This window comes from Pavona decussata, unplaced genomic scaffold (assembly GCF_977016875.1).
Source record: "Pavona decussata unplaced genomic scaffold, jaPavDecu1.1 SCAFFOLD_38, whole genome shotgun sequence".
In the NCBI taxonomy this organism is placed as follows: Eukaryota; Metazoa; Cnidaria; class Anthozoa; order Scleractinia; family Agariciidae; genus Pavona; species Pavona decussata.
The window spans coordinates 3,595,694-3,612,116 of NW_028145460.1; the positions used below are offsets into that span (position 1 = coordinate 3,595,694).

The 16,423-nt window shown below is 39.1% G+C and overlaps 2 protein-coding genes across 3 annotated transcripts; one reads left to right on the top strand and one right to left on the bottom strand.

Annotated features, from left to right (window-relative positions):
- Positions 1-33: 33 nt before the first annotated feature.
- LOC146483667 (uncharacterized) lies at positions 34-3,768 on the bottom strand. 2 transcript variants are annotated; one of them, XM_085105797.1, is made up of 2 exons: positions 3,465-3,768; positions 34-2,410 (listed from the first exon to the last, which is right to left on the bottom strand). In XM_085105797.1, the coding sequence occupies exon 2, from the start codon at positions 2,370-2,372 to the stop codon at positions 1,056-1,058; it is 1,317 nt and encodes a 438-aa protein (XP_084961923.1). In that variant the 5' UTR covers positions 2,373-2,410; positions 3,465-3,768; the 3' UTR covers positions 34-1,055. The 2 variants fall into 2 exon arrangements, with proteins under 2 accessions (XP_084961923.1, XP_084961924.1); XM_085105798.1 differs by having other exon boundaries at positions 34-2,424.
- Positions 3,769-5,546: 1,778 nt separating this feature from the next.
- Positions 5,547-16,423, top strand: LOC146483668 (NF-kappa-B inhibitor-interacting Ras-like protein 2). Its single transcript, XM_085105825.1, has 8 exons — positions 5,547-5,735; positions 6,542-6,637; positions 8,309-8,356; positions 9,589-9,681; positions 10,324-10,417; positions 12,345-12,431; positions 14,035-14,184; positions 14,814-16,423. Exons 1-7 carry the CDS (start codon positions 5,637-5,639, stop codon positions 14,148-14,150), a joined length of 633 nt encoding a protein of 210 aa, XP_084961951.1. The 5' UTR covers positions 5,547-5,636; the 3' UTR covers positions 14,151-14,184; positions 14,814-16,423.

Here is a 16,423-nt window from a genome sequence, read left to right on the forward strand (position 1 = left end):
TGCCACAAAAGTGTCACGTAGTTTTCACTATTAAAGTCTGAAATGTTTAACTTTAGAAAATGCAAAATGGATAAAAGAAAACATTGCAAAGCGTGAAAGGAGATTGCTAGATCGACAATCAAAAGTATGTATTACGGCGGAATGAAGTCCTCGGCAGTTATTAAAGACATGGCCCGAGTTGTTCAAAGAATGGATAACTTTTTCCAGTGGTTAGGTCGCTATCTAGCGGATAATTAACAATTATTCCACGAGCACATGTTAGATACAAGATGATAGATAGCGCGACGAGTTGGCTATAATCATCTCGTATCCAACAGGTGCGAGTGAAAGAATTGTTTTACTATAAAAACAACCACGAAAAATCCCTAAATCCTGCTGGTTTAGTGATAGTTGCTTTTCTCCCTGACGCCGACTCATATCCTATTTCTCGGGCATGGTGTAATGGATCATACACCATGGCCGCTAAATCAATTAAAACTCTGGAACTGCGTTATCCAATGAGTCCAATGTATTGCTTGAGAGTACATTTCATCCCTTGGATAAAGATTGGCACTTGGAAAAGGATTTTAAGAAAAAATTGGAGGGATGTAGCTGTGCTAGAAAGCTTCCAGTCGTGTTTTGAAGTTTTGCGTGTGTCCCTCTTGCGTAAACTAATTTTTCCAGTTTGTAGATACTAATATTAACTTCAGTCATGGAACTAAGTTTTGCATTACGTAGCAAGTCGACTATATACAAAAGTAAAATTTTACGAGACCACATAGACTCATTTTGCGAGTAATAGCTTACGAGAATGTTGGTTCAGTGTACCAACAGTTAAACCTTTCCTCCGTGTGGGCGTTTTGTGTACAATCTGGTCAAAACCTTAAGAAAACTATTCTTACGAAATATGGATTTCGCCAGGAATAAAACCTAGTATAATTAAACTCTGTGCAAGAACTTCCATTTGTTAAAGACGACTAGTACACTCATATACTGGAAATTTTTTAACCCCTTTCCACCTCCGGTGAATTTTAATGATTCGCCCCTTTATTTTTTAGCAAGACAGTTGCGTTCTGTTAATCGAAAGAGCTACATTTTAGATTAGACTCTTCTGCAAGCGTTTCAACTGTCTTGATGTTGTCCCAATCCAGTTTACGCGCGTTTTGTTTTATTTCAAGGCCAACTTCGTTGTAGTGTCGTTGAAGTATTTGCAAACAGGTGTTTCTCCTTTCACCAGGGCACGGTGGAGCTGGAAAGTTAAATCTTTGAATATCGTGATTAAAAAGAACCAAGTTGTCACTCAAAGACGCTGAATGATTCACGCATTTCTCCAAAACATTACCTGCTGCCTCGTGGGACAGACAATAGCTATTTCGGATGAATGAGCCAATCCTCTCTAAATGGCCAGGAGGGTAACCATAATGGAAAGCATTTTGTGGTATGGACAGAGTGTCTTTCATGTGTTCTTGTCCAATAGTGCGGCCAGCCGGAAACCTTTTATTGTATTCCGTTAGGTCACTGCAAATTTTTAGATTCCAATCATAGCGATGTCTTTCAAAGTACCAAGCATAACTGAGTATGATACTAACTGGGGAAATATACCCATTATAAAACTTCCTGAAGGCTTTTTCAAAACTACTTGTTTTGAATCTTTTTAGTATATGTTCTCTGCAACGAGTAAAAGTGTCCCGATATATGTAAACAGGAAAGTAGGTCATGAAGTCTGCAACAAATGGAAGCCCCAATGCCAACTCTGTAGTTCTTGCCCATATTTTTACCCATTCATAATGTAGCGTACAGTCGTACCCCTGCACTCTTAATTTTGTGCCGTTAAATATAGATGCCTTTGTCACTGGTGACCCGAATCCCGCGTCGGTATCCATCCACGCTATGACTGAATCGTTCGTGTACAAATCGATCAAGAAACTGCTCCAAAGCTGGCGGTTGTAACCTGGGGTTTTTGGAGACCCAGGAAAATCCAGAACTCTTGGGTCTTTTGGAAGCGGCTCGTAAAGCACCTCAAAAGTGCGATTGGGAAAGTGTTCTTTGGTCTGTCTTGTCAGAGTTTCTGCAAATTTATGGTCCTGGTCTGATTCCTTGTCAAGTACTATGACAGTCTTCCCTAGCGACGTAGGCCAAAACAGGACAGAGGTCCGCAAGAAGACGCAATAGAATCGTCTCTTGAGTTCAGTCACCTTGCCACTCATTCTCACAAACAGAACTATAGAGTCAGTTTTATTAGATGTGCTTACGTTTGATATTTCACTGAAGTCTAGCCAGAAAGCGCTATTCGATTCTTTCCACATGAATTGTGCAATCATCACTTGTATCGTAATAGCTAGTGACATTAATAAGAAGAAGGCGAAAAGTACTTTTGCTATGGCATTTCTCATGATTAGGTTTGTGGACTTTTGTGTACGTTTCCTGGTATCTGTTTCCTGGTATCTGCGAAAAAGAAAAAACGAAAATGAAAAAAAAAAAAAACACCCTAACATTTCATCGCAATGAATCCGTCACAATTGAAAGGTCTGATTTTGCCATATCGTTCGAGAAATTGGCGGCATTTTAACCGGTACTATGAAGATCCCGTATCCCGTAATCATCAGGGGAAGAAGAAATAAATATTAATCATACCAGTTCACGAAAACAATAGATTTCTCGACGTAAGACTATCAATAGAACCACAGTTCAAAGAGGTGAGCTATAAATAATGTAGAATGTTTCTCTCAAATCACAAAAACATATCACGCGGACCCGTATAAAATTTAACATCAGGCGATGACTTCAACAGTTCGGTTTAGTAAATAATTGGCGGTTTATAACCCCACACAGTCTATTGTAACACGATATATCCTTAACAAAACTATAGGACAAGAAAAATAATATATCTTTTCTTTCAACAGCTGCAACAGAGTTGATAAAGTAGTTTGGCCACGGTAAATTAAAGAGATTCGAGTGCTAATGTTTCGAGCGCACCTTTGTCAGAGCGAATCGAAGCTTCATCACTGGAATCCCTTTACCGTGACCAAATGATCCTATTAAATTATCAACTCTTTTGATAAAACCAAATAATCCCGTTACTTCCCCACTGACGCAGCACCATGCGCCACAGCTTCTTTACACGCCGATCGCGGCGAATTTGATCGCCAGCGAAAATCGCTTGCGATTTTCGCCCCCCGATTATTGCGGACACACTTGGCGATTTTTTTCGCCGATCGCGGGGATGTGGCAGTTTCGAAAAGTCATAGTGATAAAATTGCCCAACCTGATGGGTTGGCTTTACTGGCGATTCGCAGTGATGAGCGTAGAAAATCGCGGGAACACTTGGCGAATGCCCGCGAATTTACTGAATTTAATCGCCGATATGTGACCGTGCCAGATATCGGCGATATTATACGCCGATCGCGGCGATCGGCGAAAATCGCAATCGCCGCGATCGGCTATATATAACATCGCCAAGTGTGTCGCCGGCTTTATAAACTAACCTCCTTATCTATTTGACAAATTGCCGTCTGAGTTGAAGAGGCAAATATTCATGGACTCTGTTTGGAAAGTGCCGCGACTTCTGTCCGCGAACATGCTAACCAGCGAGAGTACGTTGCCGCTAGTTTCTGACAGGAACGCTTTATACGACCAACTTCAGCAACGTGGCGGATCAACATTGGTACAATCAGTCAACGGTAAAACACACTTGTATCTTCGTTCAACAGTTCCCCTTTACTTTAGAGAGCTTAGATCCGACGACGGCGGGTGTCTGCGACGGCAGACTTGGTCGAGGAGGCTTGGGCTGTTGTGAAGCCACAGGGCGTCCACAAAAGTTGTGACCCCGAAAGAAAGAAATTAATAAATTATCGACTTACGTTGTTCGTTACTTGTGGTTTTCTAAAGTGTTCATTTGCATACAATTTAGGCGACACCACTAATGTCGTGTACTGAGGGTGCGTCTCTTTTTTTGGGGGGGGGAGGGTAGGGGGGGGAGAATCCAAAAACGGATTTGTGATTTCAGATCATTCGGATCATGGTGTATCAAAGGAACCGACGAATCCACCCTGGGAGTGGGGGAGGAAACGTGTGACAACCCCTAAGGACGTCTGCATGGGAGGCTTGCCTTCTGCGAGACCTTGAACGCCATGCCTCTTCACCAACTGGTAACCCCATGGCCTTATATGGTGACCCTGCTTGCCCATTAAGAGTTCACCTTGTCGTGCCATATCTTACTCCACAGATGGTAGAGTTCAACAAGGTTACGAGTACTGTCTGCATTTCAGTAGAGTGAATTTTTGGGAACACTGTTAATTATTTTAAATTTGTTGACTTTAAGAAAACTCAAAAGATATCATTGAGTGCAGTGGGAAGGATGTACATTGTATGTGGGATTTTAAGGCCGAATGCCATGACTTTCTTGTATGGCAATTTCACTTCAGATTTCTTTGACATTGATCTACCGGCACTAGCTAATAGATACTAGCTATCGAACTATGTAATATCATGCCAGACAAAGTAACAAAGCTCCTTGTAAATGATTCCCCGTGGATGACTGCGGACTTGGAGTCCTTCAGTATCCACGCCGACTCAGTTGTGTCCAACACCTCCGAAGGTGCTGTCCTCTCTGACCTAAAGGAACTCAATCCCCGTGAGGCGTCAGGCTCGGATTTGATTGTATCCACAATTGAAGCGGTGCATGAAATAAGGCCCCAAGTGACTTTTGATGTAAAGTCAAGTTCTCCTTTTGTTTCACAAGCGAATACAAGGAAATTTGGGAGGAGAATCTAACAATTTATCAGAAGTCACTTAGGACTTTTTTCCAAGCACCCCTTCAATTGTCGTCTGAGAGGATACGCAGAAATTCTCGCCTAGCCTGCAGTGTACTCTGTTCTAAACAGCAGTTTTGCTGAGCAACAACTACCACCCCCTTGGAAGTGTGCTGATGTGCTCCCTGGAAACTGATAGCCCGTGAACAATGTCAAAAAGCATATAACTGTTATTTCAAGACGTGTTTGCCTACCCATCAAGATGGCTTCCAAAACCGAGATAAGGTTTATTAACAGTGCACTTCAAGATACAAAGACTGCACTATTTCCAAAAATTGAGTCGATTGAAATCTACTTCCACAACTATATCTACACCTTCAAGGATAATTTGCAACGGGATAAACCCATCACCGCAAATATAAAAGGAAAAAAAAAAAACTAACTAACTAAAATCACTGTCTAAACCTGAACTAAATCATGATAACTGTCGTGATTTTGACTTCCAGTGAAAGTTTCCCGTACGGAACAAATTATAAAGGCATTCCGCTGTCATATTATCCCTCTTCATACACAAACAGCCGTTACCATGGGTAGGATTTGAGTGGGAAATGTATACGTGATTAATGTATGAGGCTGTGTGGAAATCTTTAGCCACTGCTTTTGATGGGATCAGAAAAAAATAGAAAATATTCCAAATTTGTTCGCACAGAACAGAGTACGCGGGCAAAGCAGAATGGCGGATAGTACTTGGTGTAAGTCTAACTGTTATGTCCCGGCCTCAGCGCTGTTTCGTCCCCAGGACTCTATGTTATTTGCTCGGCCAGCAGCCATCTTTTTTTCGGAGGAAGTCGAAATAAAACTGACAGTTCTTTTTCTGTACGGGGGAGCTGAGCATATAAACGCGTAATGCCGAAATATTTACGTCTTGTTGTTGTAGGAGGAAATAGTGTGGGAAAGACGGCGGTAATCGAGCAAGCAGTGTTTGGAAAACATTCTCCGGGGCAGGTAGGTCCTACTTGCAAATACTCAAGCTCGTACGCGTAGTTGTATGGACCTTGTTTGTAGCACTAAATCTAATAAAAAGACATCTTAAGACAAGTACGTACCTATGAAAGGCAGAATGTACTGATGATGGGCCAGGAATGACAAGTTACCATATTTAGGCATCTCTCAGATCAAATATATTATATTAAAACTAGTTAAGCTGGAAAGCTTAAGGACGGTGCCTACTAATAGCGAAGTATTTTTGCACGGTTTATCACTATGCGGGAAAAGCAGATCTTGGTAGCGGCTATTGAAATCCAAAAAGACAATTGGGGGTAACCACGCATGTTTTAGAGATGACTAAGCAACAATTATTTTAAAAAGCAGCAAAATATAAAGCAATGTATGGCGCTTTTTTCCAAACTGAAGCTTTATTATCTCTGAAAAATGCATGGCTACCCCCAATTTTCTTCTTGGATACCAAAATCACTTGCTAAGCTCTGCTTTCTCCACATAGTTTTGAAGCGCGCAAAAATTTCCCTGTAATAGTAGGCACCACCCATAGGAAACCCGAGTATCTCCAGATGCGCAGACCGTATGCGCAGTAACAATAGTAGGCACCGTCCTTAAGTACATGTACAGTAAGCTACAGTCAAAATTCCTTTATCTGCTCCGGCCCCTAGCATGATTTAGGTCATAGGGATGAGTTAGATGTTGATTATTCTTGGCTATAAATAGTAACCCACTCCTAGTATACTGTAAACTCTTTTCGGAGTAAATCATCAAAGCATTAAACTATTGAGTGATGACTTGATTTCATTTTTCAGCCAACATTTCATACAATTGAGGATATTTATGAAGTTCAGTTGGACACTGATAGAGGAGTTAAAGAGAGGATCAGAATATTTGATACTGCTGCTGTGGTGAGGTGTTACACTTGTTTATTACATATCAGCAGGGTGGATAGGCCTGTGTAAATCCACCAATCTGCAAACATTTTGGGCCAAATCCATGGATAGGCAAATAAGGTTGCCATAATCTGAATGATTTGCAGAACTATTAGGGCTGGTTCACACTGGTGACAGAATCGGAAGTGTAAGGAACCTTCCATTCCAGTGTGAATAATAAAAAAACGACAGATGAAATGGAATTACAAGGATCAGAATGTTTCCTTTTCTTCTGATTCCATTGCTTACAATTAAGTGTGAACCGGTTGATCGGAATCGGAAGCGCAAGCGCAAGCAGAAGATTACACTAATCACAAAGCTCTTTCCCAATCCCTTTATATGAGATTCAGAATGGAAAACATGGTGACCAATCTGTCATTTTGAACGAAAGCGAGGCTTTCGTCATATTGATTCACACTAGGTCAGAAGATTCTTCTGATTCCAACTCCAAATATTCCAATAATTATTATTTCGCTTCTGTCGCTAGTGTGTCAAACCAGTCCTTAATTAGCACAGGAAACTCCTTGCATGTGTGGTGCATAAAAAATATTCCAGTCTCAGTATAAGAGAACTTGTCAAATTGAGAAACAAGCACATGAACCAACATTCACAATCATAAAATGTTGGCGAGTTCCATCAATTCACCCAAGTTTCTGACTTTCATAGTTGCTTGCAACTGCAATAACAAGCAACAGTCTGTTAAAACTCCTTACAAAAAAAAAAACTGAGAATAACGATTCAAACAAAAAAAAGAATTCAATTCAACGATTCAAACAAGGAAGAAGCAAAATCCAAAATCCTGTCCAAAAACTGAAAAAATCTATAATCCACTGTATTTGCATGATGGAAATTATGCATTGAACACCTAATCAGAATTATGGTTTTTTTTTAGTAAAATCCGCTGATCTGCAAACCTATTCACCCTCCCCCCCCCCCCCCTTTATATTAGACAGTATTGATGATGATGATTATGATACATGTACCAGCTAAAACAATGAAATAGCAGCCTACAGTAGCTAGTCATTGCTTATACATGTAGGGCAACTGGCCTTACACTTGTGGCTGAGCTTTAATTATTTGAGTGGAAATTAAGCTTTAGTGGTTCAGATTTCAATTTTTTTGCTCATCTCACCCCCTAAAATTTGGTTGTCCATGGGTAAACAAGTTTACCCCCATTCCTCCCCACCCCCATTTTAACAATATTTAACTAACTGTAACTATAATACTAGAGTACTAAAGTGTGACATAAAATAATATTTGAATGTTTGTAGTTATGGGATGATCAAAAATGTCTACTTGCCAAAAATCAGCATCTTATTGCAATTTGGGCGTCAGATATTAGTATTCCTATACTCCAATGACCCCATGCAAATCCTTCTAATTTTGTCTCTGTTCTAAACATTTGGAACAGGCAAAATTACAAGGATTTGTATGGGGTCGTCGGGGCATAAGAATACTAATATCTCACCCCCAAATTGCAATAAAATGCTGATATTTGGCAAGTAGGCATTTTTCATCATGCTCTTTTAAAATTTCTCAGCAAATCCCATAATTACGGAAATTTAGTTTTTGTGACGTCATAACTCTCTATTTGGAATTTAAGAGCCAGTGCAAACCATCCTTTTTCTCTCTGACTTTCTCTCACAGGATTTAAGTAATGGAGAACTTTCTAAACACTATCTAAATCTGGCAGATGTAAGTATTTTTTTTAAGTTTTTGAAAAATGTTTGGTAGGTGAGAGAATGCTTTGGTTCATATGAGGAATCCTAGATAAGTGTCAAGTTATGTGCAACGGTGGAACCCTGCTTTACAGACACCTGCTTAATACAGACACCCGCTTGTTACGGTGGACAGTTGTGTTTGTCCTGACAAAAAGCTCAATCCATATATTTATTTTCTCTTATATTAGCCCGCTTAATATGGACACCAGTTCATGCGGACAATGGAAATTTCTCTGTGACGTTCAGGAGTGGCACGCTCTTAAATTTATACAAAGCTAACCTCAGTTTATGGACACTGGTTTACTGTGCGCTGTATAAATGGTCTTACATTTAATTATTTGTCTGACTGAACTACATGCTGAAAATATCAGTGCTGAGCAAAGTCACAGACTATTTTAAATGATTGACAGTCGTATTTCAAACACTGAGAGGACATAATTTCAGTGTTAGACTATTTGAATGAGCGTAAGGTTTCTTTAGCTGGAACTAAGTCATTAAATACCAATAAATCCATTCTGTGTCAAGACATGCATGATTACAAACCTGTTGTTGTTTATGCTGTTTTGTCCTTAGTTGGCCTTGTTGGCAGTTGTTCTTTATATCATCAAGAAAAAATTTTCGTCATGACCAGGATCTTCAGAAACGTCCCAGCCATTTCAGAAGATTTCCGAAAATTTTCCAAAGACTTCCGAACGTTGCCAAAAATGTCCGAAGATGTTCCAACAACCTTTGAACACTTTCAATATGAACAGAAACACAAAAATTTTAGCGTGTTGTGATACAGTTAGGATGCAAAGTCCACATTAAGTGCCTTTTTTGGGGAAACTGTATTGAATAAATGTTATTAATCATGTGTTAAAGAGCAATTCATCCGGATTTGTGAGTCAGGTGTGAGAAATTGTCCTCGATGCATGAGATCGATGTCTTTAGTCTGCAGGCTGAGACTCACGCATAAATTATGTGTGAGAGGTGGCAGGTTATTGAGGTGACCAGGGATGAAAGATAACTTTGATTTTTTTTATCTCTAACATATTTAAAAATTACTTGACATAATATTTGCTGTCTAAGCATGGTGATTTGTAAAGTTTACAAGTTCCAATTATCTTGAGATAGTGTCATCTATGGAAATACTCATAGAGAGGATACTGGGTTTAACATTATTTTGAAATGCAAGTATTCAAGATGAGTGCATCTCTTCTTTTGCAGGGATTTCTCCTTGTCTTCAGTGTGACATCAAAGAAATCCTTTCAGCAGATCCAAGCCATCAAGAAAGACATTGATAAAAGTAGAGGAAAGGATGTAAGCTAACCTTTTAAACCTTAATATCAACATTCAAATTCTCCTGACTTGTGGCCATATATTACCTTTGGTTTCAGTTAAGAGAATTTGTGTAAGCATCAAGACAATCACTACCTTTATCCAGTGATTGCTTCCTTTATTCTCATTGCCTCTGCATTTCAAAATATGGAGGTACTCCATGGAGAAATTAGGTTTTGATCACTGTTGGGGCTAAAAGAGCTAATAGAGAGATTAAGCACCACGTTTGTGGAAAACGGCAAATGGCAGAAATGACCACGTGACCATGTTTATCCTTCATTTGCCGCTTGCTGTTTTCAGTTTCTCAGAAAAATTGAGTGTTTTTGCATTAGAATTAAAGGCCAGAATTATCTTGTACTATTTTCATCTACGTACTCATATTTTCAAGAAAACATAAACGCGAATCTCACGTTTGCCGTTTGCCGTAAACGTGGTACTTAATCTCTCTATTGTCCAAGCAAGGAATAGATAGAAAATATTATTTAATAGAAAAATGCATTTGGGTACTGTAAGTAAAGTTTTAGGAAAATATTTAACAATTGTTCCATGAGCGTACATCCCTGGAATTGCATTGTACAATTATCCAGTTTTTAATAAAATGTATATATATTTTCTTGTCTACAGTTTCCAATGGCTGTTATAGCAACAAAAGCTGATATTAAGAATGAACGCGAGTGTGAATCAATTGTCATCAAAAAATGGGCTGAAGCTGAAAAAGGTATAGTTGCTTAGTTTTAAACTATTATCAAAGTGCATGCATGTACTTTGTCACTTTGGTGCTGGCCAGTAAAACTGTGTCAGGGACTTTTTATACCTGTCCAGTTTTCAAGACAAAGTAAAAGCGATTTGAAGTTTCATGATTAATTTCTGGCCTCTTTGTTGCATTTGAGCTCATAAATTCAAACTCCCCAGTTTTAGAGACCAATGCAAGCGAAAACATCTTGCAACTATACTGCCAATGTTTGTGTGGGTAATTTTGTGAATCTTGGTCTATTTTCTTGGTCAGTTTTAGTTTTATGCGAAACATTTTGATCCTCCAAATGTCTTGATTTCATAAGCTTTAAAATGATAAATTGATTTGGGTAATTTGCTCTAAAAATGAGCGCAGATGGGTCTTTGTGCACAATGCCATCATGAAGCTTTAGTGTAATTTTCATGACACGATTTAAGCCCCCAAATCTAATCCTTATGATAAATGCATTTGATGCTAAGTGTCATTCATATTGTATAGATTAGGTTAGCCCAACGATGTTTTTTGGAAACATCCCACCCTGAAAACAAATAATGAAATGATAGAGAGAGAAAGAAAGAAAAAAAACTTACACAGTAACTATATATTTAGTATTTTTATAAATTTGAGATAGAAAATGTAACACAGTTACTCGAGTTTCACGCACTAAGCGATCATCAGACTGTACCGTTGGAGTTTAGTCTGATGATCGCTTAGTGCGTGAAACTCGAGTTACTGTGTTACATTTTCTATCGTAAATTTATATTTCGCTCTGCATGTTTTTGCATCGAGCACTCCTGCGACTGAGCAAAGCAATCATAGTATTGTTTCTTTGTTTATTTAGTATTTTCATATATTTTCAGGTCAGATACGATTATTTTTAAGAGTTAAAAAATTATCCTTCCTTTTTTTATTCCCATTCTTCGAATAGGAATTGGACTCCATGTGGTCCATGCCATTTGCTGTTAGACATTGCAACAACATGAGCAAGTTGCTCACAACCCCGAGTGGGGTACTTGACCCGTGTTTGGGTATAGGGGTGCTGGGTTTGATACCGTGACCCTGTTTAGGACGAAAATAACCTTAAATACCTACCATGTATAGGACAACACCCTCTATTTTGAACAAAGAACAACATCTAGCTCTTGTTTTATGCAAGTGTTTATTGGCAATAGTAATTACAATAATATTAAAGGCACCAATCAAAACAGATAAAATAATATGTTACCAAGAAGTGATGGCAAAAAATCCCAAAATATCGCATTAACAAAGGTGAACCTTAGGTGCAAACTTAATTGGCGTGAAGCATTGTTCACTAAAATAAATACAGACAAATGTTTCTGATTTTGGATTCCCAAATACTCGACGGCAGTCTTGCAGGCATACCCTGTCTAGGACGGGTCCAGGACAGACTGGCTTGAAATTATATTCCCTGTTCAAGGCAGAAGGGCCAAAAACCATACCCTATCCAGCGGCACATCCCTGTATAGCCCTTATAAGGGAGTACCCCCCCCCCCCCCCCCCGGGCTCACAACCCACACTATATGAAGGGATAAGTGCATAACCAACCTGCAGTGAATTTTCGCTGTTTGTTTGTTTGTTTGGTTTGGGACAGATTTGCTAGATTTTTAGCGTGTGTCCTTCAAACTAAGCCCTTTAAATGGTGATAGCAAGGGTGTGGGAGGTGGAATAACAAAATGAAAAGTGAAAGAAAAAAAGGTGACAATCAATCAGGTGGGGAGATTTCACTCACAGCTCAGTAAAAGTGAACCCACAAGTCAATGCAAGTACACGTGCATGTGATCAACTGAGAATGCAAATTGATGGAGATTTTCAACCTTTGCTTTGACAACTGTTCATTAACTACAGATTGTCTTCTTACACAAGTTTGATTGAATTTCCTTTTATGTTTTAGTTCGCTTGACGGAACTTTATGTCGGAGACAGGAAGGCACTCCAGGAGCCATTTGTGTGGATAACCACAAGGATGGTTTCATGTGCTGGTGAGAATGTTTATGTCACTTAAATTTGTTTAAGCAAAAAAAGTGATCGCCAAATCTTTTTTAATGGTTACTGTTCATTTTGTTTACGAGGCTGTGTTGTTACAGTTTTAAAACAACCCCATACCCAACCAAGACATTTCCCAGATTGGCATCTGGACATCGCCGCAGATGTCCACTTTTGACAAAGCTCATTAAGGGGGCGTTACACCTAAATTTGAATGAAATTTGAAGAGGTTTTAAGAAGGGATAGAAGAAAGAAAATAATTTTTGGAACACTAACAGACAGTTGATACCCACGCAACCGCACTCCAGGTTACTAGTGGACTAACTGGTATCCGTCTATCAATTATTAACTACAAATTCCAATTTTAAAACTTCACTAAATTCTTCAATATTTCTTATTTCTCTTAATTTTACCAATCTTTCTAGAAAAACTACTCCTCCCAAATATACCCCAAAATCACCCAAAAATTCACAAAATACCCCACAACACAGATTCACAATATGATGATAGGGTTTTTGGATTCCTTGAAACGCGAACGAGATGTTTTCATTAAAGCCATGTCAAGTAGCAGAAAAATGGCATTCAGGTGTAACGCCCCCTTAAGAAGAAATTAAGTCATGTTTCAAAGTTTCATGGGGAACATGCCTCCAGAATCCTCACTTTTCAATTTGGTGGCTAAAAGCACAACCTAGTTAAAACTTAAACCTATGCTGGACAAAGGTGTTGGGAAAAATTATATTTTCTTTGATTTCTATACCTGCCCTAAAATACACCATTGTCCCTCCACTCCATCCCCCTCACTCTCCCCCCTCCTCCACCCACCCAGCAATGTTGAGACCCTGTATCAAGAATGCTGGGTAAGTCTTCAAAAACCATTCAAGTGTCATTTATCTGAAGAGATGTAGATTTACCATGTTTTTGGTTGTACAGCACCGTAGCTGGGCCTTTGGATGGATTAAGGATGGTGCCTACTTTTCTTATTGTGCATACATTCTTTGCATCTCAAGATACTTGGGTTTCCTATGGGCGGTGTCTACAGTAATACAGGAATATTTTTGCGTGGTTTAAAACTATGCAGAGAAAGCAGAACTTAGTAAGTACTCTTGATATCCATAAAGAAAACTGGGGGTAACCATGCATTTTTCAGAGATAATTAATCTTCAATAGGCCATTTTCATGATGGCGTCATTTTACTACAACTACCAGAATTCATTTCGTTTTCCTTTTCAAATTCAAATTTTGTAATCCCTGTGGACAGCAAAGAAAAAAAGCTCTAATTAGCATGAGAAAACAAAAACCAGAAGGGTTCTGGTAGTTGTAGTAAAATGATGCCATAGTGAAGTTGTCCTATTTAGCGAAAAATGTCATACAAATTGCTTTGCATTTTAGCACTTTTTAGAATTGTTATTGCTTAGTTATCTCTAAAAAAATGCATGGTTACCCCCAATTTTGGATGGATTCCGATAGTCCTTGCTAAGATCTGCTTTTCCCGCATAGTCATAAACTGCACAAAAATGCCCCTGTATTAGTAGGCACCGTCCTTCATGGGCAAGGAACACCAGTGGTGACGTAATTTATTATCTCATTTTACTGTCTCAGGTAAGGGATACCTACAGTCTGGACACTCTGAAGTGAAGCGATTTCTGTCCATGCGTAAAACCAGCAAAACCATCTCTGCATCCAAGGACTCGGGTCTTGATGTTACCAAGGAATAGAACGACAGCTGATGCAGCATTCCAGCATTGTAAGGTACAGTGTACATACTTTCTCTTTGTACTTGAATTGCAACGTTCGTGTTAAACAGGTTATTTTATTTTGAGAATGATGTATTATTCAGTAAGTGACACAGGCAAACTCGCAAAAAATTCGAGTGCTCCTATCAGGAGTCGAACCCAAGACCTTCCGATTACTAGTTTGGATGCTCTACCACTGAGCTACAGGAGACTCGTGGGAGCTAAGGCCATTAAACTAGGTTCATGCGACAAACATACTGTTATATAAGAAGATTTTTTTATAAGAACGTTGAGGCTGAGCTTACCAAAATTTAAGAACATACTAAGAACATTACCCAGGCTGAGAGTCAGTTTAGAACATCTTTATTTTGACCAAATGTTTTTAAAATGAACAGCAACAAACAACTAGTTACCAACATTACGGCAAATATTACTCTTTGATAGGTGCCCTGGTCACGTCCGCATAGATTTATTGAAATACTATAACAGGTAATTTAAGAACTAATTAACATCTTAAGAATAAGAACGTTCAGCCTCAGCCCCCAAATTAGACGTTCTTAAAAAAAAAAAAAAAAGAGTGTAAAAATAACCCGTTTATTTTTGTGTGTGACTTCTGCTAAGTGAATTTTCATTCTTCTTTTCCAGGAAGCAGAACCTTGTTGGTCCACTCGTTTGACCAGTGCCTCAGCTCCCTGCCCAGACGTAGTGGGAGATCATGTGTAAATAGCAGTGGCACCCAACGAGAGCATTTAAGCAAAATACTTCAAATGTTGTCTTCTTCATTGCCAGATCTTTTTGTGGCCTTTTAAGGACGGTGGCTACTTTTGCTACTGTGCATAGGTTCTGCGCATCTGGAGATACTCGGGTTTCCTATGGGTGGTGCTTACTAATATAGGGATATTTTTGCGCGGTTTGAAACTATGCTGAGAAAGTGGAACTCGGCAAGTGCTCTTGGTGTCCAAAATGAAAATTGGGGGTAACCATGCATTTTTCAGAGATTATAAAGCTTCAATTTGGAAAAAACGCCATACATTGCTTTGTATTTTACTGCTATTTAGAATAATTGTTGCTTAATTATCACCATTTTTCTTTTTGGATTCCAATAGCCCTTGCTAAGATCTGCTTTTCCCCCATAATCATAAACCAAACAAAAATACTTCTGTGTTAGCAGGCACCGTCCTTAAGACATACCGTATTTATTCCATTAACCACCCTGGGCGCTTATTTAATTTTGGGCCCATGAGGGTGTGCGCTTATTATTTACCAAACATCTTCAGCAAGCGAGAACATTTGTAGAGAATAACAAAACAAGGGATAACAAGTTTATTTCGCTTCAACAAGACAAAATTAAACAAAGTGCAAAATCTAACATAAAAGTTCATTGACTACCGTATGTAAAACCAATTTTAGAACACAACTGACTTTCCTCTAACTTCACGCTGGGCTCGTACAGAAATGCTTTTTTGGTGGGAGCGGGTGGGGGTGGGCGCTTATTCGAGGGTGGGCGGTTAATGGAATAAATACGGTGTTTGTGTTAACTAATTCAGTTCCGTCTGTTCGAATGCTTTAGCTGCAAATATAACTTACAGAAAGTTTTAGGGAATGGTATCTTATTCCCCGAATTTACTGTACGAGCTCTTGTTGGTTTTACGAAAATACTAGTGAACTCCTTTTCGCACTTTTAACCACACATTTGCCCCTCCAAAAACGAAAGGAAAATTTTTTTCCAAGAAATTTTTGAGCTGTCATTTTGTCCAAGGAAACTTTAGATTTTCTTCAAACTTATCCGAATTTCTGAGGCAATGAAGGCCTTCCAAACAGACATTCACCGAAATAAACCGTTGGGTTCCCCTGACAAAGTGAAGTTTTTCAAAACAAACCGATGATGTTCCCTCATGTTGCAGGAACCAAACCGCGGCTGGCCGTGATGAACCATCTGGTTTTCTCAATATGTTTTAAAAATTCTAAAAAAATCACAGTAGCGAGAAAAGAAATTTTACGGTATTCCGACAGACGACTTTCTTCCTTGGAATAGAGCGGTTTCCAATTGGGTGTCGTAAAACCAAAACCAAAGTAATTACTCTGGCCAATCGCAACAGATGAAAACAACACAACGAGCCAATCAGAATTCGAAGCAAATACATGTAACTGGCGCCAAGCGCGGGAAAACGCGTGCGGCAAAGACACGATTGGTTTTGGTTTGGATTCCCATTGGTTAGGAAAGTGGCGCGAGTTTTGTTAACCAATCACAGAGC

Excerpts from the sequence above, each read along its gene's own strand:
- LOC146483667 (XM_085105797.1), bottom strand. The coding sequence starts at position 2,372 with ATGAGAAATGCCATAGCAAAAGTACTTTTCGCCTTCTTCTTATTAATG.
- LOC146483668 (XM_085105825.1), top strand. The coding sequence starts at position 5,637 with ATGCCGAAATATTTACGTCTTGTTGTTGTAGGAGGAAATAGTGTGGGA. Across the intron at positions 5,736-6,541 it reads GAAAACATTCTCCGGGGCAG|CCAACATTTCATACAATTGA; the intron begins GTAGGTCCTACT and ends TTCATTTTTCAG. Across the intron at positions 10,418-12,344 it reads ATGGGCTGAAGCTGAAAAAG|TTCGCTTGACGGAACTTTAT; the intron begins GTATAGTTGCTT and ends TTTATGTTTTAG.